Source organism: Trachurus japonicus, chromosome 17 (genome assembly GCF_045865225.1).
Source record: "Trachurus japonicus isolate A0001 chromosome 17, Traja_1.0".
NCBI classification, from domain to species: Eukaryota; Metazoa; Chordata; class Actinopteri; order Carangiformes; family Carangidae; genus Trachurus; species Trachurus japonicus.
Window position 1 is genome coordinate 25,128,902 of NC_140923.1, and position 21,933 is coordinate 25,150,834.

General features: G+C 40.7%; 1 protein-coding gene across 4 annotated transcripts; it reads left to right on the forward strand.

Moving 5' to 3' along the window:
- The first annotated feature begins 574 nt into the window (after nucleotides 1-574).
- On the forward strand, nucleotides 575-19,373 carry crtc1a (CREB regulated transcription coactivator 1a). 4 transcript variants are annotated; one of them, XM_085804197.1, is made up of 15 exons: nucleotides 575-795; nucleotides 2,951-3,067; nucleotides 4,731-4,856; nucleotides 5,457-5,518; nucleotides 6,184-6,278; nucleotides 7,013-7,098; nucleotides 7,190-7,230; nucleotides 8,186-8,376; nucleotides 8,589-8,734; nucleotides 9,017-9,109; nucleotides 11,325-11,423; nucleotides 13,041-13,145; nucleotides 16,065-16,148; nucleotides 16,273-16,450; nucleotides 17,223-19,373. In XM_085804197.1, exons 1-15 carry the CDS (start codon nucleotides 670-672, stop codon nucleotides 17,426-17,428), a joined length of 1,755 nt encoding a protein of 584 aa, XP_085660323.1. In that variant the 5' UTR covers nucleotides 575-669; the 3' UTR covers nucleotides 17,429-19,373. The 4 variants fall into 4 exon arrangements, with proteins under 4 accessions (XP_085660323.1, XP_085660324.1, XP_085660325.1 ...); XM_085804198.1 differs by having other exon boundaries at nucleotides 11,328-11,423; nucleotides 17,223-17,658; XM_085804199.1 differs by lacking the exon at nucleotides 13,041-13,145.
- The last annotated feature ends 2,560 nt before the right edge of the window (nucleotides 19,374-21,933 follow it).

Genomic DNA, 21,933 nt, shown 5'->3' on the forward strand with positions numbered 1-21,933 from the left:
TAATATTAATAATTAGCTATAGCCTACCTGTGTTTTTATAGATATAATTTCCAGCAAGTAGGCCTACAGTAGCTACAATGTAAGGCTCTGGGTTTGAACCCCAGAGCTCGGTCTCCATGTTCTCCCTGTACCTGGTTGTGTTCTCTCCAGCTCTCTCTCACAGTCCAAGGACATGCACCTTTGCTTGTCTATAACAGCTTGAAACTGCCCATATTTGTGAATGTGAGGTGTGACATTGTTTGTCTCTATATGTCAGTCCTGTGATGGACTGGTGACCTGCCCAGGTGAACCCTGCCTGGAGCTCTGATTGGCTCCAGCCCCTGTGACACTCAGGCAAACTGAATGTATAATAGCCTACTATCCTATCAATAAAACAGTAAAGATCTCTAGACAATGACACATTGAGCCTATAGCTAGTAGCTTAGCCTACCTGCAGCTAATGCTGTTTGTCAACTCATCCCAGTGGGATAATGTTAGTCACAGCTCCATAACGTGTTTTCTGTACCAGGACAGTGACTGTGAGTGAGACACCGCTTCACATAACTTTTCAGTGCAGTCACTCCCTGGTGTTTGTCTCTTATGTCAACATCTCTAACCGGAAGTCCAGTGTCCGTACCTCGGTTAACTTGACGCTGACCATTGAAGGAAAACGGAGCAGAAGAGCGAAACATGGCGACTTCGAACAATCCGCGGAAATTCAGCGAGAAAATCGCTTTACATAACCAGAAGCAGGCGGAGGAGACGGCGGCGTTTGAAGAAGTGATGAAAGACCTCAGCATTACCCGGGCAGCGAGGGTAACGAAACCGGTTCATGTTTTTCCCCCCTCTCTCTACCTCCCACCGCCTCTTGTCCGTTTGTTTTCAGCGAGCTGTCAAATATGCATTAGTAGCGCGGCGGCTGCACGCAGCCAGGGCAGGAGAGGTAAACAATAACAAACGACGCTTCCTGCCGCCTCTGCGCCGTCTTCTCCTTCATGTGATAAGGACCAGAGCTGGCAGGAGGTGACAGTGCTGTTAGTGTACAAATGGACGACAGGGACCACCGTCCGAAAAAGTTATTACAATTTTTTGTCCCACGCAAGTAGAAAGCGAAGGGGCGTGCATGCGTATTTGACAGCGCGCGGCCAACTGCAGCTATGGTTTTCAGAGAGGAGATGCAGACAGTCAAGACGGTTTGACCGCTTTAAATAACAACTGTTCACCTATTTTGTGTGATATAAAATGACCGTATAGGACCGCAGTGTTTGTGGCAAAACGTGTGGCGAGGTGTTTGTGCGCCGAGGCTCTGTAAACTTGTTTGACAGGTCCTCAGGCCTGTGTGCGCTGCAACACGATTGACACTCACGCCAAAGATAAAGGCAACCAGATTAGGTGGAATTTGAGCCACATAGGCTACAGCACAGGCCTCCAAAATAAAGCCTATGGAGGCAGGGCTTCAGTAGTGCTGCTGCTGTGCTGACTGATGGGCAGACACACTTTGACCATGGAGCTGTACTGTGATGCTTAGTGTATAATCTTGTATACTGTCACTGTATTGAGTGGAAAAGGGCTGTGCATGTGGAAAGTAGGCTACCGGTATATCCCTGTGATATCATGGTGTGGAACTATTTTTGGTGGAACAGGTTAGAGAAAAAAATCCCTTGTCTCACAGGTGTAAATAACATGAACAGCATCTTATTTCCAATTAACTGCTTTAGTTTCAAGGCATTGCTAGGCATTGCAGTCACCAACAACATCAGCTGTGCTTTTCCTACTGTGACAAGTCACAAGTTGCTTTGAGAAAGCTTGTTCACATCGGCATGTAGCCGCAAAATTATCATTAATTTGTTTAATTTTCTGTAGAGTCATAATTACCATTTTAAGTATCATATTCTTTTTTTGGAAATTTTATTTTCATGATTGAATGGACAAATTAAAAGAGTCTCCTGACCGAGCCAAAGTTAGACTTGTGAGAAGTAGGCCTCAGGTTTAGGGTTTCACCCCCTTCACCCACTGCCCTCCCTCTCCTCAGCCTTCCCCTCTCATCTCTCTGTACCTGACTTACTGTGGTTAAAAAGATTAAGCCTGGCCTCTTCCTGATCCGGGGATGTTACAATATGTAATCCTCTGTCAACAGTGTAGGTTTGCATGTATTTAAACAAATAAACTCTGAGGTCAGAGGCTTATCAAAATACACCAGTGATGCAGGCATAGTAATTGTTTTTTATTAGATTTTCTGCCCTGCCAACAGTGAGCAGTGGGCTTGCATGAGAAAATTTAATTGACCGATTATGGGTGCTGTAATGGGAAATGGAACTGCAGGTCGTTTTGAAATAAACATTGTGATAACGCTCCAGAGGGTTTACTTTTAGAAATTCACACATGTGCAAGTTCACTCAGAGTTGATTTCTCTCTGCAGTGCTTCACTTCCACCTTAAGTTTCTTAGGTCTCTTCACATGTTAAAGACGGGGTATTCACACTATGCTGCTGCTGTGACAGCTGTAAATTTAGCAGCCGGCGTTAAACTTTCACTTCATACAACTCACATTTATTTTTAGCTAGTTGGATGAATGTGGTGTTCCTCTCATTTGGTGTAAACATCATCTTTATTTCGGCTCCTCGAACAGGTGCATGATGAAGGCATCATTAATCAGTGTGGTGTTTTCACTGTTGCTGTCGACAGAACATAATCGCACGCTGCAAGAGCTTAATGGGATTGGGGTAGGACATACATAAATGTCCCTTTTGCAGCATCTTGGGTGAAAATTTCCTGCAGGAAATCACATTGAGCTGTCATTATTGATAATATGATTGAGCACATCTTGTTGTTGCTGGCCTGTGGAGTGTCTGGCAGCCAATTTGTAGTTGTACTGTCACTAGATCATGGACGTGCTGTCATATTTCTTTCTTTTCTTTTCTTTAAGTTGCCATCATTTCATCTTGTCTTACCTGGTGTTGTGCTGTCTCCAGTTGCAGCTGCAGAAGACTCAGTATTTGCAGCTGGGACCGAACCGTGGTCAGTACTATGGAGGATCTTTGCCAAACGTCAACCAGATTGGAAACAGCATTATGGATTTGCCTTTTCAGGTGAGACATTTACTCAGGCTCAGGTAGAAGTTATGGAGCGAAGCCTCGGGTTGGCTGCTAGTTCAGGCAGCCAACTCGAGCTGCGCTGCGTCACTCTCATGACATCATTACGCACACCCTCTCAATGTGGCGGTCTATTTAAGATGGGTGACTTACCCATCGTCCTCTTTGCCCGTCTATGACACAGCAGCATCTCACAGGGCTCTACCCTATTTTCTGCCCCACCACCACCCCAGCATTCACCTGTAGGCTCCGGGTTAAGATAGTCGCTCATCACTCCCATATACTTTAATGAAATCCTATTCTCAGGGAGTGATGAAGTCGGAGCCCTGATGCCAAACTCAAATATCTTTTTAGAAACAGTTTCTGTACAATACAACCTGGTGGATTTGTTTTGAATGGAAAGTGAACATTTAATTTGTGCCAGTTGTAGTTTCACAGTAATCACCCACAGCTGTTTATTCTAGGGACCTTTCTCTGCCAATGTCTGTGTTCAAACAATATCCTACAGTTTTTATTCAACATGTGGCCACTCTATGAATTTGCCTTTTCAAACACTGTGGTGCTTCCTGGGCTAAATTATGTGTAATACAATGTGTGTATGCAAGCAACAAGAGTGCAGAGCGTATACTATACTGTGCAGCAGCCCACATTAAGTAGGCTATCTGTTTCTGTAACCTAACTTGAAACGTCTTATATTACTTTAACACCACATTATACTTTGATTAAAATGAATGAAATTAGTCATGGACGCACAGTGCTGCATCACAAATGAGTATTTTTCCACTTATTTTGTTTTGCAAATGTTGTGCGAACTGTGTGATGGCAGTGTTGTCCACTACAGTATTACAGTGCCGTGTGTGAAAATATGAAAGAGAGAAGCAGTTCCATTTTTCCTTTTTCCCCTCAAAATTACATTGGAAACAATGCCCTGCTTGAGGCAACTAAAGGTATTGAATTTCTGAAATATTAGCGCTTAGCAGAAATGTTCATCCAGCACTGCTGTGCTCTGGGTGTAGAAAATCTTTATCCCTTAAATCCCCATGGACAGGGGGCAAGTGTATACAATATATATGACATGATCCTAAAATAAATGAAATTTAGAAGGTATCAATTGATTTTAGTGGCATTAGTGGCTTGATAAGACTTTGGCTTAATTTGTGTAAAATAAATAGATACAGAAATACGAGGTATGGCTGTGAATATGAGACCCTCCCACTAACACCCTCCAAAACCCACGTAGGTGAAGTATTATTATTTAGACAGAAGATGGTGGGAGTTAGTGCTATTGTTTCCTCGTCAAGACTCAGTTCCCTCACGAAGCAGCCACAGTGCGACGGTCCTTACTTTAAGAAATGTGCAAACAGAACAAAAGGGGTCCTTCTCCAGATTCTTTTAATTTTCATATTCAGTTTCACAAGCTTTTCCGTGATTTTCTATTGCCATTTTTGCCTCAGGTTACATTTCATCCCCTTTGACGAGGGAGCTCAGAACACAGGTTTATTCTCTGTGAGCCAAGTGCAGTGTAACTGGGGCCAAGAAAAACCTCTGAAACACATGAGCCAGTGCGATGACTCCCTTTAATGTTTTGTCAGCATTTTGTATTTAAATTTTGGACAAAAACAATGACTCTTACTAATTCTCCTCTGTTGTCATGTGTCAGGATTCAGGGCTGGACACAAACCGCTCGACACGACACCACGGGTTGGTGGACAGAGTCTACAGGGACCGGAACCGCATCACGTCACCCCACCGAAAACCCCTGTCTGTTGACAAACACGGACGCCAGATATCCTTTCATGCTGTCAGACTCCAGCTACCAACAAGAAGGATGAAGTTATAATTTGCTCTAAAGGCTGCAACAAAATGAAACTGTGAATCACCTGTCGCAGCTTAAATCTAATCACTGCTGTAGAACTTGGTGATCAATCATTATAACTTGTCACGTTGGTAAATATGTGTAATAGAACATCAGCATGTTCACAGCTGGAGTGCTCCAACTGCAAGACGGTTCCTTGTGAAATTTTACAGATGTTTCTGTGGCTCCAGAATCACTTAATTCGTTTTGTTAAAGCTTGTAAATGACCTCAGTTCGTAATGAATTATAGGCACATTTTGAATGTGTTTAGTTGAGGGTAAGACAGATGTAGAGCAAGTGTAGTCATTATTGTAAATTAAGTCCTGACGAACATCAGACCCCGACGTGAAGCTCACAGTTCATTATTTCTCATGTAAATCAGTCGTTGGTTTGGCTGACCTACGATCAGCACTTTGCTTTTTTAATTATATCTTCATGTGTTTAAAAATATTCACTGGGATAAATGCGTTGACTCTGCCAAGACTTTCAGTCTCCAGTCTCCAGCTGTATTTGCTTAACCTGGGATCTCACATTGACAGCTGTCCATATGGCTCAGTATATCTGTCACCACCACCTGATACCAGCTGGAGGAGGTAAGACAGCCTCCAGGCATGAGACGTTGTCTCTGTATGACTGCATATCTTAATGTTTACTCTTTTAGAAATGATCGTAATAAATCCTCCCCAGAGTCTCCCTTAGAGCTCCGACTCATTATGTATTATTTCCTTATCTTGAAGAAGACGGTTCAGATTAACATTCAGTCTTTCTCAACATACTGCAACACTTTTAAAATCGTATGAGAGTTTGAAAACTTATTGCACCATTTACACATTTACTTTCAGCCACAGAAAAAAAAAGATATATTTTCAGTATATTTTCATTAAAAAAACAGAAGAACACATTCAAATTATTTTAGATTCTGTGTTAAAAACCAAACACATTTGACATACTGTACATGTGACAGCTGTACAAAGTGTCAGGCTCTATTTAGTCGACAAGAGATTTAGATCTGAAACCCTTGCAAGAAACATTATGTCAAAAAGTGTGACTTTGTTTCCCTATTTATCACGGTTCTAAAAATGTGTCAACGTGGCTGAATTGAGATTTGTTTCTTCTTCAGTTGTGTATGTGATACAGAGCTCCACAGTTCACTGCGATGTCCTCTGTCTGCTTTTTGACACAATATGCTCAGCATTCATAAGTCTGTATGATTTAACTTTACGTCACGCTGTATGACATATAAATTCTTGTGCTGCAGGGCAAACTCTGACTCAGCACTGCACCAGAGCACAATAACCCCAGCCCAGCAGGCCTCATTCACCGGAGGATCACAGGAGCTCCAGCCAAAACGAGGTACGCATGATCTGAAAGAGTCGACATTTTAAAAGTTGTTACCTCACACGAGGACAGGGTCATTGACATTATGCACTTTAACTGCTGAGAATGATACATAAGTGAGGGTAACGTGAAAACATCCTGCAATAGGCCTGTACCACACACACAGTTCATCGTGTAACTTCTGTTGTGTAAAGCGCGCTCTTACTGCAGTCTGCGTTTAATGTAACAATTCTTAAGCAGACTGTTCAGATGTTTTTCTCTTATTATCTGCTGTCGGTGGTGGTTGTGTCTCCTTTTGTGGTATTTTGGTGCCTTCTCTTGATGGTTCAGTCGAGTGCCCTCCAGCGTATGATGAAAGGGTTTGAATGTGGCTTTGATGGCAGTGAAGGAAAATGACTGCCGAGCAGACAGACTGCGTCTAAGTGTCCGATGTATTTCAGTGCTAATGGCTGTGAGAGGCAGATTATTTTAATTTGATGCACTTCGATTGAATTTGTACGAATCTCCTTGGAAACCTTTTGGTGCAACCCATTATTATCATTCAGTAGTTACATTTGAAAATGTTTTTTTTGCTTCCTAATGTCACACTCCCCATCCCTCTTTCCCCCCCGGTTTTCTGTTGTCTTCTTGAAATATCATTCGATCACATTATTTGAGGACATGTGGGCCGTGATTATTACAAGCTCAAACGGGCTGGACGTCTGCATACCCAAGAGACTGAGGAGATTTGTTTTTCTCCGTCTCTCCAGTTCTCCTGCTCACTGTACCGGGGTCTGAAATACTTAAACAAGAGGGCGATGAAGATTCACAAGAACAGAACTGGGACTGTAAAAAGGTGAAAAACGATCTACAAACAGATAAATGATTTTCTGTCAGATTTCTCTGTCTCCAGAATAACTCCAGCTGTTGTTTTTCTGCCCCTTTAGAACATTTCAAGGTCCAAGCCCTGCAAGGTTCCTGGGATCCAGTGAGTATTTTAACTGTTTTCCTCATTTTAGCCATTCTCAGGGTCCTTAATGATTAACATATTGAATTGATCAGGGTCCTAAAGAGCAGACAGATGTGCATATTTACATCCATTCTCAGAACAAACATGAATAAAACATGTTCAAATTGAAGCCATTTGACTGTAATTAAATGTCATCTTAATTTGCACTTTGTGTCAAAAGTTTTCCAGCATCCAATTCTAGTTTATATTTAAATTTAAGCAGTTCAAGGGGGCGTTGTGTGGCGCAGTTGGTAGAGCACGTGCCCAATATACTGAGGCTACAGTCCTCGCTGCAGTTGGTCCCTATTTCAATCCCGCATCGAGTGCCCGATTTGAATCCCGCATCGGGTGGCCCTTTACTGCATGTCATTCCCCCTGTCTCTATACTATACCTTCCAATAAAGGCAAAAATGCCCAAAAAATATACTGGGCAGAGAGTGGAAGCAAAATTTACTACAAGTGCAACACAAACAAGTGCACCAGAGCCTCTGCATCAGTGTTGTTGTTGGGATAATCTTGAAATGTTTAATTTCCATTGCAGAAAGAACACCACCACGTGTGTTCAGAAGCCAAAACAAAAATTGAATTAAGCTCAACAAGAAGACTCCATGGTTTTTCCAGATGTGTTTATTTGTTTGTTCCATGCTTTAATTTCTGAAACACTGACACAGCTGGAAAAACTGATGTGTTGTAAAACGTTTGACCGGTAGTATTCTTATCTGACTGCCAAAGTAATGAGAGTGTGGAGCCAAAGCATTAGCAAAAATACCACCGGCCAAATACATGAAGTCCAAATATCTCAGGAGTTGTTTATCTTGGAGAACATTTTCAAGGCCCTAAGCAGCCCGGTGTTTATGTTTCTGATTGCATTTTTTCAGAGACTATTGGGCTTGTTGTCACCATTCAGTTCAATACATCCCTCTGTTTCCTGCAGCATATTCCCGTCTCCGGACCAGCAGTTGACCACATCACTAAAACCAGCAGTCCACAACACTGGCGGTTCTTTGCCTGACCTTACCAACATCCAGTTCCCTCCTCCACTGCCCACACCGCTCGACTCGGACGAGGCAGCAGCCGCCTCCTTCAGCTCCTCCAACAGCACACAGGCCCTGGCTAATACGCAAGGTAGCACTATGGAAAAAATCTGACTGTCCTGTAATTAATTAAATGCAGTATCTCAGAATTTGGCACTTGTTAGTTGCCAATTTCAGGCTGTGTATGTACGTTTGTCTGTGTGCATGCATTTCTCTGTATGTGTGTGTGTGTGTGTGTGTGTGTGTGTGTGCGCACGCTTTTAAGAAAACTCTTTCCTTGTGCCTTGTTTGTGTGCTGGGTAGGAGTGAACACCTCTCAGCCCACAGTAACCATGGAAATACAGCCTGGGCAGGACGACATGGTTCCTCTTATTCTGAATGCAGGAGACTCCCACCAGCACCAGAACCTGCAGCTCTCCCCGACATCTCCACCTCTCACTCTCTCTCAGGTACAGACCGGCTCTCTGACCTGAATAGAAATAATCACCCAGGCTTAATTGATTATTGTGTATTTAATTTGATTAACTATGGAGGTTATATTTGTGGCATTTAAATACCTCAGTGGCATGATTTTTTTCATTGGGTAGGTGTGAAATAATGATGAATTAGGCAGCTGAGCAGCCTGCTAATTTGGGAATCAAGGCGTTTTTCTGTAAGATATTGGAACCACTTCCTGTTCTTTGAAATATGGGAGCCTCATCCTTTATCTTTATTTGCTGGACTCTCCCCAGGCGGCCATCAACGCTATGAACCTTGAGCAGCAGCTGTCCCAGTACGCCTTCTTCAGCCAGCAGCCGTCCACCCAGACTCTTCAGAGCCAGCAAGTTAGTTTCCATCAACTAATACAAAGAATTACGTAAACAGCTGACATGCATCACTAGACTGATTTAAAGCAGAAGTAAGCGATATTTTTGTGTTAGTATAAGTCTTAAATAGTTATATCTTCCGACAGCAATCACTTACATAGAGTGTTTGGACCGAAACACGGGTCTCTCAGTCCCTCTGCTCTGCTCTGAGCCGAGGAGAAAACTTTTCTTGTATCCTACAATTTTTATCCAATGAGGAGAGAGAACGGCATGAAGGGCTGTGTGTGCAGCCAAGGGATGCGCGTGAATGTGGTGACGTAGGGACGAGGACCAATAGATCCATGACGAGGGCGGGGGCTGCTAACTCCGTCGGCTGACAAGAAGTTATGGTGCGTTCGGGGCAACCCGTAATTCGTGTTTTTCCGACCTGTGAAGTCGTACCAGTTCGATCTGGTGCGAGTTCACGGGTCGGAAGTTACGAGTGGCCGTTATACCGCACTTTCACAGGAATCAGGTCGGAGAAACGCGAGTTGCGGGTTGCCTGGAACGCTACAAAGTCGTAAGTTGTGACTTGAAGCTGTAATTTACGGTTTCAAAGGCCTGCCTGGAACGCAGCATTAGCCAAAACGACCAGATCGCTTACTTCTGCTTTAAGTTTTGGAATAGAGATATTTGAGATGCACTTAGCGTTACATTAATACCTGAAAACACCTCAAACTCCGAAATTGCTGAAATTATTGACAAATTTTACTGGTGCTGTAAACAAGGCTAGCTGTCTTTTCTTTTTCATAATTGTGGCTTTGTTTATAGTTTATAGTTTCTCATCCTTGTCAGTCAGGCCACAAATTCTTTAATTCCTGAAATATTTTGATCACATCTATGAATAAAGTCCAACCACACCAAGAGACTCTGCAATATTTATGCAGAAAATTGCCACTTTGCAAGAACACGTCGCAGTTAAATGCATGAAACAAATCAATTTCAAACTACTGCTTTAAATTGGTGTCAAAAACATTTTGTATCTCAGCCGATCATTTTCTTTGTAGACAGGTCTCCATAAACAGGAGTTACTACCAGACTGTCCATTGCAATTTTTAAAAGAAAACTTTCAACAACGCTCTAATTACACTGCGGCTCAATTTGTAAAATTAACAACATCTTAGATAAATGCTGGACTGTTGTTAATAAAGGTGATTTGTCCTGACCTTCAGCTATAATCATTATTGGAATAATCTCCTTAATCTGAAAATATAAATAACTAATTGCAAAATGGGACATCTCTTGTAGCAAATAATTGTGATAGTCATTTGCTAACAAAGCGTATTTCTGTAAAATAAATCTCCTAATTACCAGCCAGGAACAGACCTAGGAACAGTTATATTGTTTACCACCTCAGTATATTCTGAGCTGTGGTTGATAATCCCTGAGACACACTCTGTGATTCAGTCTCCCCCCAACAAAAATTGTACCATCCCGAGGGTTCCCGCAGGACATTTTTGAAAGAGGAAATACGTTCATTAAATTTCATCGATGTTCCTCTGCTGTCTGCAAACTCTTCTGTCCTTTGATCCACACTTCACTTTAACACTTCTGAGAAAACCCCTTTGATGCAGAGTTGCTCTGATGTAATGTAGTGTCAGTTCATAAATGAATGATTTGATCATGATTTGTTGACGTAGTCATGATTAAAAACTTAGACCCCTTTCATGTCTTATTCTGATTAATGTTACACTCTCTTGATACAGTTATTAACATTTAACCATTATTCTCACATCGTCTGGTGGTGTTTGATATTCAATGTGACACATAGCGTACTGTATGTAATTAATTATAATGTAAACAACATGTCTAGCCAAGATTCCTCAGATCTATTTATTAAAGATTTGTGACAAACATAAGTTCAAGATATGAGGGATATTACATTATACAACAGTAAGAATAAAATAAAATGATGGTCAATTTTGAATAGTAAACCACTAAAAGTTAAATAACCATAATAATATACGTATACACATTTATATTTAAAGCTAGGATTAAAATGTCCTTATACAAATAGCAACGCAGCCTGTAGCCATTTGCTTCTGCTAATTCTTTTGACACATCTGCCAATGCACTATAAAGGCCGATACTGATGTACTGTATCTGTGATAAGCCAGTATTAAAACTATAAAGTGGTACTTGATTACTCCATACCGTCTTTATCTATTTATGGCTCCGCTCTTTATTTTTCCAGCAGACAGGTCTGGTCCAGCTGCCGTCCTCCATGAACTCCTGCTCCACATCAGACAACCACACGTCCTCGCAAACCAACATGACCGTGGACATGAACACGGTGAGCAGCGCACACATCTGTCTGAATCAGATGTGGTTTTAATGACTTTAGCTGCCAATGATGCCCCCAACCCCCCTATACAACCCTCAGACCACTTCTTGTGTCTTTTGTTTTTTCAGGTGAGATCAGTTTGTTGGTCTCAGTGAATACACACACGGCCTTGTCAAAGTATTCAGACTTGTTGACATTGTGCACAAGTTGTTGCAGGGTGAATTTACTGAGGAAAGACAACATCAAAGATGCAACAAATTTTACTGTCTCTTTCATAATTTAGTTTTGTTTTTACTTGGCACACTTTGCACAGAACTAAGACAAAATAACAGAATTAATGCATGAAGCACAACATGTGTAAACCATCAAGGAATCTAAATGCTTTAGCGCGGCGCTGCGCATCTTCCGGATCTTGGCTCCTTGCTGCTCTACTTATGTTGCAGTGGGAATGTGTTTGGATTATTGCAGAAATGAAGTGGCCTACATTCTCTTCATCTCAGTTATAGACTTTGCTGCGTAGGGTCAAGTGAAACACTGTGAGGAGACACAGAGGGACTGCAGCTTAGCCTTAACATTGTTTATAAACCCCCTCATATCAGTAAAGAATCTTATGTGTAGCTGTCTAGCTCCTGTGATGCACTGCTTTTTTTTTTTCCTGAGATGGTGTTTGACATCTCCTCCTCCAATTCCAGCCTATGTTACTGGTACACTGTCAGTTTCATGAGGGTTCAAGCAGGTCTGTTGCTCTAGTTTATATCTGCATCAAGAGACTTTGAACTGCTTTATCACTTCTATATCTCATGCTACCAGTATTTTGATAGCTTATCTGTGCGTAGATTAGGATTGTTGTGATTTGAACCCCCTTTTAGTGATAAGAGATTATCACTCTCGTTTGATACACCTCTGAATTACTCGAAAGTTTATCTGTCGTGATAGTAACTTTGATAGTAACATGATATTCGCATGACACAGTTATGGTCGTGTGTTGCCTAAATCGAGTGGGTTTTCTTTATCTAAATAGAATTTCGCTGCAATTTTATCTTCATCTTTTTTTTTGGAGGGGTTGTTCAAATATCCTCTTTTCATTTAGTTGGATGAGTGCACTGAAAAGAGCAGATACGACAGAAGAGAACAAAGGAACAGAGTCGGTTCTCTCTGATCTTCCAGTTTTATAGTGTTCAGCTGCTCTGCTTGGATTGCTGGCAATATTCTCCCTCTCCTAATTAATCCCCTGTAGTTTTCACTGTTTCTCCCAGATCTTTTTTTTCCAGGGTTGATGTGACATGAAGTGCATGGTGTTCACATTGTTTTTCTCACACACATTCCTCAATTATTTTAATAATATATAATAATAATAATAATAATAATAATATAATAATAATAATACTCTGCGCTGCAGCCATTAAAGATGATATTTCAGTGATTTTCTCAGTCAGCGGTTCCTGCTGTTAATTATCTCCTACTGAGGTGATGCTGGGAAAAGTATAACCTTCTGGAAGACTGTAACACAAGCAGCACGGATACATATCCAGCATGAGCACGTTCACACACACACACACACACACACAGGCGCCAACAAAGATAATCCTCCACTGTGAATAACTCAAACATATCCTCTTGTATCAGGCCTCCTCCCTCCAACAGTACCGCAGTAGGGTCGGATCCTCTGCCAATCAGTCTCCAACCTCCCCCGTCTCCAATCAAGGCTTCTCCCCGGGAGGCTCGCCTCAAGTAAGGGCGTGTGAACCAACGAGCTGCTGGCTCGTTCTGTATAAACTTCACCGTCCCCCTGCATTGTAGCTCTGTGGTTGCCAAGTAGGACTCTGTTGACCCCCCTACAGCTGCTTTTAATGTGTCGACATAAGTAGATCTGGGCAAAAAAAAAGTTAAACTTGACCGAACATGAATGAAATCAACCCAGGATATTTTCCCACATAATAGAGTCACTTTTTATCAGTTTAACAAACGAAAAACCCATGGTAATAAGATCCTCTTATACAATCAAAGCTTACATTTTAACATGTCATTGCAGGAAATAGCTGGAAGCCTCTGCCAATCAAAGTTTCCAAACATAAACAACAGAGTTACAGCTGTACGTTTCATGCTCTGACACGATAAAGTAAAACATTATCTAGTCAAAGAAACACAATAGGAGAAAACTCACTTTACACATGAATTCACACAATAAAATTAACAGTGTTATGATGTGAGTACAGAGATGGATGCCAAGATTACATGCTGGTAAATTGTGAAGTGTGAAGTAGTTCCTCTTTTGCCCAGATCTGACCACCAGTCTCCAAACACTCAGTGTCATCGATGTGTTGTCGTGTAGCTGTGTCCCCTGACCTTCCTCCTCTGCTGCTTCTGTGGTATTTGCGTTGCATCTCCACTGTTTTCCTCCCCAGTCCTGCTATATGAGACTATGGCGGAGTTTTGATGTTAATCCGGTCTTTGTGTTTGTTGTGGGTTTGCACCAGCATGGGGATTTGAGTTGGCATGGAGGGTGGGGGGAGAGATGTGAGCCCCCCACCCCCCTTGAAGCACTTTTTGAGGAGAAGCTGCTGATCATTTCCATGGTTGGATTTCAACAAACTGAGCCTTGCTTGCAGGGTGGTGCTGTAGGATAGACTAAACACACCCAAGGTAAACATTGGATCAGGGTTGATAATCTCTTTCAGACTCAGTATTTAAAGCATTTGAGATTTGGAACTCACTGCTCTTATTATAAAATAAAAAGTTGTGAAAATAAAAATGTAAGTATTAAATCAAAATATAGAAAACATTTAAACGATCAGATTGTTTTAAATAAGCACTTCCTATTGAGTTGTAAGTGTGAGTTTGTATCCTTGAAATGCTGAGGAAGAGAAAGATGGATGAGTGACAGTGATGACTGTGTGTGTGTGTGTGTGTGTGTGTTTGTGTGCACGTGCATTTGTACATGTTTGTCCTGCTGTTTGCTTACCCAACCGGGCTCTTTCCTGAGTGGCTCACTCGTAGTCCTGAGGTTATCCACGGGCTAAACCACAACCGACAGGCTGTGTGCTCTATTATCCTGCTCTGCCCTGTGGGGACATCTGCAGCACACACAGATAATTTGGTTTTGAACTAGGAGGAGCACGGGCTGAGAATATGATCCAATTACTTATACATTAAGAGGCCACGATGAAATAGGAGAATTTCTGCTGCTGGTTGAATGAGGACATTAAAATGAGGGACTTGAGGAGAATCACTATGCATTGAATGAGTCAGAGGAGAGAGAGTAAAGTCACAAGTGGATTATATTTTCAATCATTCACTTTATTTCATGTGAATTTGATTCCATATGGTGCATGTTAATTAAAACACCAAGGCCAGCAGAGGACGTTCATGTGGAAGGAGGTGACTGTCATTATGTGGAGCTAACTAATTTTTGACATTTAATGGGTTTCCATTTATCAGTATTACATGTATATTGACCTTTGGAATAATGGAACAGGGCATGGAATAGCTCCAAATTATAGATGTACCCATCTTTTATTTATACATTTGTTTGCTTACTAATTTAGTCATCAATTCATTTAGTTATTTGTTGCACACAACATAAAAATAAAAACATTTCAATAATATCTGTGCAAGTATTCTGGACATGGAGTGGCTCTTAGTATCTTTTAATTAGCTCACTCAGTGAAATATCATGGATTAGTTTAGCTTGTATTTATTATTAAAGGTGATAGCTACAAGTTTAATTCCTCCTGGCCAGTAGGTGTAGAACTCACACTGCCTGCTCTCGCTCCAACCTTCCGTTTTACTGGTTGCCAGTTACACATGACATCAACGTTCTAATGCTGTTGCCACAGAGATCATTCCATGCCAACATTGCCAACGTAACCAGATGTAAATATTTATATATTTCGGACCCGCCAAAATTTATTGAACAATTATTTATATGCTATTTTAAAAAAAACTTCAGTAAAATTAATACTTTTATTCTGCACCCCTCTAGACATTCTGTGGATGCATTATTTTTGAAAAATATATCCTTTTGATGAAAAAGTTGTAGCTATAACCTTTAAAACAGCGGGCTACAAATGTCTTGGTAGACTCTCATACGTCACATGTCTGTGTCTGAAAGATCCTTTGGGAATGAAAATGTTTCTTCTCAATAATACGTTTCTTCTTCTGTGTCACCCCCTTTTTTGTTAGTACACGTCTAAACTTGTTCACGTTTTAGTGCAGCAGTTCTACAGACTCTCCTCTGCAACATGTAGCCTACACAAACAAGCACGTACAGACCACAGGACACATTAGCCTAGATAAACTGGTCGTGTATCAGCAAACTCAGCTCAAAAAAAGGAAAAATGTTTCCAGATGTTACGAGATGATTTCAAGCAGTTTGTTGTTTGAGTGTTGTGACTGCTTTGACTGTGTCCTTTTCATATTCAACATCTTACGTTAAATGTCAGCAGTTGTATGCAAACGTTTGGCCACTGAAAAGAAGTTGGTGCAGATAGATGGGCTGCTGTTTACATGTTTATGCACTCTCACTTTTTTTTCAAACCTTTGCTTACAACTGTAACTTAATGTTCACACCAGTGGTCCGCACAAGGTTTTTTTTTTTTTTTTAAACTACCTGTGTGTCCATTAACAGTTGTGGTCTGTTTCTTCTTGCAGCATAACTCCATACTGGGCAGCGTGTTTGCAGACTTCTACGACCAGCAGCTCCCGTCCATTCAGGCCAGTGCTCTCTCTCAACAGGTACGACCGCTGTCTGTGTTGTCCGTGCTTCTACCTGCTCTCATTTTGCAGTGAGCACATGTTGGATTATGTTGTGATAGAATATGTTCAACCGGTTTCTTTTCTTTCTGTTGTGTGTTGCCAGTTGGAGCAGTTCAACATGATTGAAACCCCCATCAACTCTGACAGCTTGTATAACCAGACCTCCACCCTCAACTACTCCCAGGCGCTTATGATGGGTTTGACTGGCCATTGCAACCTTCAAGACTCACAGCAGCTGGGCTACAGTAACCATGGCAACATCCCCAACATCATTCTCACAGGTGCTGCTTTGACATCTCGTGGCCTCTTTAATCTTGCTTAAAAAGACACCCCTTAAAAGGGATTTATGAATGGTTTATAACTACTTAATTAAAAAAGAGAGCCTTGTTGTAAAGTGGCACCCTGAAGACTCTAAACCGTACTGATCCTCACCCCAGAGGACAGGTTGTGCTTCATATGTCGTCCATGTGCAGTAACTGTTTCTCAACAGCGTGTCAACCAAAACCAAACATTATAAGCTTCAGAGCGATATGACTGAGTGCAGGGCTGCTATAAAAGATTAGATTAACGCAGTATACCCCCAATAAACTGTCACACTATTATAACATCATTAAATATCTAAATATAACATTGATGTGTGAGTTTCTAGAAAGTAACACAACCCACACATGAACCATCTTGACACAGGTAAGCAGCTTTTATAATGAGGGGAGAGAGAAATCTATGTAAATGAGATTTTTGTCATTAGTGACAAAAAAACTCAACTATATAACTTAAACCTGTGTAAATCTGGAAATAAACCAGTAAGCTTGTTTTAACAGGAATTTTGAAGCTGAATTTTCCCTTCAGCTGTTTCTGAACGGTGTCGGTTGTGAATCGCCCCTTTATTGAAATGTATAATTAAGATGTCAGACCTCATAAGTCATTATCAAATCATAATCCCCAGACCTTTCAACTTCTTGTCTTGCTGCCATTGATTTAGTCAGAGATTCTGCCGACTAATGCCTTGAACTAGTGATGTTGTTTTTAATCCGCCGTCTTGCTTCTGTGCAGTGAGCGGAGAGTCTCCTCCCAGCCTGCCGAAGGACCTGACAGGCTCGCTGTCCACAGATGTCAGCTTTGATGTCGACTCCCAGTTCCCGCTGGACGATCTCAAAATCGACCCGCTGACACTCGACGGCCTGCACATGCTCAACGACCCAGACATGGTCCTCGCTGACCCCGCCACGGAGGACGCGTTTCGCCTTGACCGGCTCTAACCACCGCACAACATGCTCACGCGCAGGTGTGTGAACGCTGTTTGCCCCAGGCGGAGGGAGGGAAGGGGAAGGGGAGAGGGTGGAGGAGAGAATATCTCACCTGGGGGAATGAAACTGGGAGGAGCAGATTTCTGGAGGGTGTTGGTAAAGGCCTCGTCTGGGCTTAGCATCGATTCCACACCAAGCAACCCAATCAGACCCCATCAGAGAGAAACAGTATTGTCAGAAAATGCAACGAAATGTTTGTTTCTTTGAAGACTGCTGCCAGCCCACCCCGTCTCCTTAGAGCCGGAGAGATGATTAACGACTGATGAAATACGAGTAATGGTATGAATCATGTTCGTGGTTTTCGTGTCATCCAGTTTTGATTTATTTCAGATACCTACAGTAGTTTTCATTTGAGGGAGCTTGGTGAAAATATCATTAGGGGAAGGAGTGTCGAATCTCTATCAATGACTGACTAAGCTCTGTCTGCAGAGCGAAGCCCTCACAAACTACAGTGCACAGCTCATCTGTTAACATAGAGTAGCTTGATATCTCAGAGGAAGCACACGTCAAGTTTAACCTCCCTCTGTGCTAGTTCAGATTTTCATTTTGTGCTGATCTCTGTGTGGTTTGATGGAGGAGACAAAATAAGATCCAGTTCGATTAGACTGAAGATGTGGAGACAATGAGTCATTATTGTTGTTTTTTTGTTTGATTTTTTTTTTTTTTAGGAAGTGCTGAATTTTGATTTTTACCATAGTAAATATCAGTCATCAGTTATGCATGAAATCACAAATCACTGTGCATACTTGTTTTGCCTTAATAGCTTGACTTTTTTTTCTATTATGTCAATGAGAAAAAAGTCATTTTTACTGTTCTACAGGTGGTTTGTTCACAGTTGCATTACTGTAGTTGTACTTTTGAGGCGTGCTGATATTTAACTCTTCATCCATCGTCACTACCATATCATTTATCCCATTCATTTATCATCAGATTTGAACAGATAAATGAACTCTTTGTTATAAAATAGATGTTTACAGGCTTTGTTTCGTTTTGCATTTTACATGTACAGAATGTGATTAGATTTTGCGTAATAGTATCTATGCAAAACTGCAGTGATTGATTGAGGACTGTACAATGAGACGGATACAATGAACCCTTACATCGAGGAAGCCAGTGTGCAGGATTCGTAGAGATTGCACAACGATGGTGCCAAGTTCAGTTTCTTTTGAAATACTATACGTATTGTTTTCAGACTAGTGACGTGCAGAGGAAAAAAAAGGCTCAGTGAGTGTGACATACAGTGGAAACTCTCCTGGATTACTCCCAAAGATGTGACCTCAGTGTAGTTGAGATATATATTTTTTTTCCTGACAATTGAACTGCCTCTATCCTAGAACAGCATTGTTGATGCAATGAGAATGTATTTAGGTCACATCTGTACAGCTGTGTTGTTGCCATCCTGTCGTCCTCATCGCCTCTCATATCTAGCCTTTATGTACTGTACTGTAGGACCAAAAATCTTTCACCTGTTCCTTTTCTCCCTGCAGAGGAGATGTGGTGTACTGTTGTAGGTTTTATATATGACTTTGCTTGTTTCCTTGGCACTGCGCTGACACTGAATATCAGTCTCTTCGTCATGCTCGTGTTGTGTGTGTGTGTGTGTGTATGTGTGTGTGCGCGCCCTTCATCGATTTGTTTTGTGTATCCCTGGTGTTTGGTTCTGCATTAATTAATATGGCTTCACGCATTTACCCTATAAAAAAATCCTCTGTGTCTTTCTCAGTGAGTGAATCATTTGGTTTCACTCACAGCTGTGCCCCATATGTCATTTTTGCACTTTATGCATTTATTTAAACCACTGATTGATGAAAGTTTATACCAAACACCCCCTGTGACTGTTATGTGCACTGGACCTGTTTGCCCTGTCTTTGATTAAACTGCCTTCTTGTAAAAAACATTTTAAAAAACAAAACAAAACAGAAATATGAAAAAAGCAAAATTATAATTATTTTTGAAAAGTCTTATATAGATAGTCTATTTAAAAGAGCTGTTTTTACGTAATCAGTGAATATTTTGTTAGCTCTCTACTGTTACACAGTTTTTCCTAAATTCTGGGAAACATTTGTATTTTAGGACAGCGGTGAGCAGAGGTGTGTTGGTCATGTTCCCGTGTTGTAGCTCTATCTGCTACTGACAGCAGGCCAGAGTAAATCTGACTAAATGAACTGTATGTATACTGTTATTCACTGAGTAGCAAAAAGGTTTATTATTGAAATAGTTTAAGATACAGATATAGTGTGAATTCTCATGAGAACATTCAAAAGAATTGCAGGGCATTTTCACAATATTGTGCCAGGTGGGATCAATCAATCCCTAAAATGTATTTTATAGAATCTTTATTGAAATACAGTCCAGGTATAATTGTTATTAAAAAGTCCATAAAATGAGTATAATTTATGTTCTACAACACTATATAACTACAACCCATCAATACCCTACACTTTAAAAAAGGCTAATCTGTAGCTGCTACATTATGTCTGTTGGTGTGCATCAAGGTCCTCTTGTGCCAGCATTTTTCACCGTTACTCTCACACAGTGTGAATTCAAAAATGTTTTGGGAAATGTGAGTAAATCAACTGAAAAAAAAAGTTGTTGACCTTGACCTTTTTTTTTCCTTTAAAAAAAATATTCTAATGTTTTTGTTTGTATTATTTGCTTGTTTTTTTTCTATTTTAATAATTGTGAACGCATGAATCGCTGGACATATTTGCCCCTCAATGGCTTGGGTTTTTTTTCCCTTTAAAGGGTGGATTCAGCTTTGTTTGTCTAAGTGTTTTGTTTTTCTTGTGCGGTAAACTTGTCTTTTGTCTCTTTTTAAGTCAGAGTCATGGGTAGGCTAAGTAACTGCTACGTGAAGCCTAAAAGCATCAGAAATATGGTAATCAGCCTTTTATGCACATGTAGAAGCTGTCGTTTGGTACTATGTTTTACAATGCAATATACAGTATGTGCTTATTTTCTGTGCAACACACACACAGGTTTATTATGTCATGGTATAGACTAGCTTTGTATATCGCTAAAATAGGAACAATGTTTTTCGTGCTTTATGTGATATGATGTCAACGTGAGAAAATGCACTGAGAAATACTGTGCTGCAATATGTCATTGTGGCTCTATATTCTCTGCTGGACCTCAGACCTTATAGCGAGCCTGACATCTTCTTAGGTCCACTTTATGTTTAAAAATATTTCTTTGAACCTTCTTGTGGTCATGTGGATAGCTCTGACTGATGTGTTGCCTGTTACTGCCACCTTTTTATGCATCAACGTTCAGGTATCCATTGGTGTAACACCAGTGTTTACAGAGACAAGAGTTTACAACAGAGCAATGTTTGTTTTTCTCTTCATGAGATGTTTCAGCTTAGAGATATACTGTATCTAGAACAACAGACTACATATGAACCACTTGCAATGTAGATTAAAGGTGACTCACTAATGTTATTTCAATTTTACAACAATAATATATACTCAATTTCATGAGGTTTTGAAGTTCTAAAAATTAATTATATTTTGTTCATCTTTGTGCATTTCAAAGCCCTAAAAGCACTTTTAAAAAAAAATTCAATTAACAGACTTTTTATTTTTTAAGTATATTTTTTTGGCTTTTTTGCCTTTATTTGATAGCACAGTGAGATAGACAGGAAAGGGGGAGGCAGAGAGAGGGGGAATGACATGCAGGAAAGCTCTCCCCGATGCGGGTCTCGAACCGGGGACGTCCGCGTTGAGGACTGTAGCCTCTACATGGGGCGGCCGCTTTAACCACTGCGCCACACACCGCCCCAAGATGTTTTTTTTTTTTAAGAGAGTATACTATTTAGATTTTATTGGATTTAACTTTATGGTAAATCTATCATCAGCACTAAATATTATTTTCCTTGTTAAATCAACAGTCAACTCAACAGTTAAACCAAAAAGCCAAAGTTGAAAACAGCCATAAATGAGACAGAATTGCGATAGAACTTTTGAAACACACCCTTTCCTTTGTTTTTCCAAAATGCTTGACTGGGGTTCAAATTATTTCATGCATAATACTATTCAGTGCATTGTTTACATGGAACATGGTTACTGAAAGTCTTGCAGCATAACGTAAAGAGATGTGACTGACATTTCCTGTCCACTACCTGAAAAATCTCTTTTCTGCATGATCCAGAATTTCAAAATGTCAGAAAATACCTTGACATGTTGTTGTTTTTTTCTTTAGTTTCTTTGTTTTATAAAAAAAAATGCAGTCAAACACTATTTTGTAGTGAATATAACTATATACATCTTGTCTAAGAAATCACATACAGTAAGAAATTACATGGGAAATAGCAAATACAAACACTGTATAGTCAGGGTAGATAGATAAATAGATATATGTAGATTGACTTTGTGACATGACATGTTAAAACACAACCTGAATCAGGAAGATGGAATGGAGTCATAGTCATGTATGGTCACTCGGTGGGTTACCCACAT

What these genes read in the sequence shown, in the direction of transcription:
- crtc1a (XM_085804197.1), top strand. Translation starts at nt 670, where the DNA reads ATGGCGACTTCGAACAATCCGCGGAAATTCAGCGAGAAAATCGCTTTA. An exon ending in TTGACAAACACGGACGCCAG is followed by an intron (nt 4,857 to 5,456) that starts ATATCCTTTCAT and finishes CTGGGATCTCAC; the next exon opens with ATTGACAGCTGTCCATATGG. An exon ending in CCCCAACATCATTCTCACAG is followed by an intron (nt 16,451 to 17,222) that starts GTGCTGCTTTGA and finishes GCTTCTGTGCAG; the next exon opens with TGAGCGGAGAGTCTCCTCCC.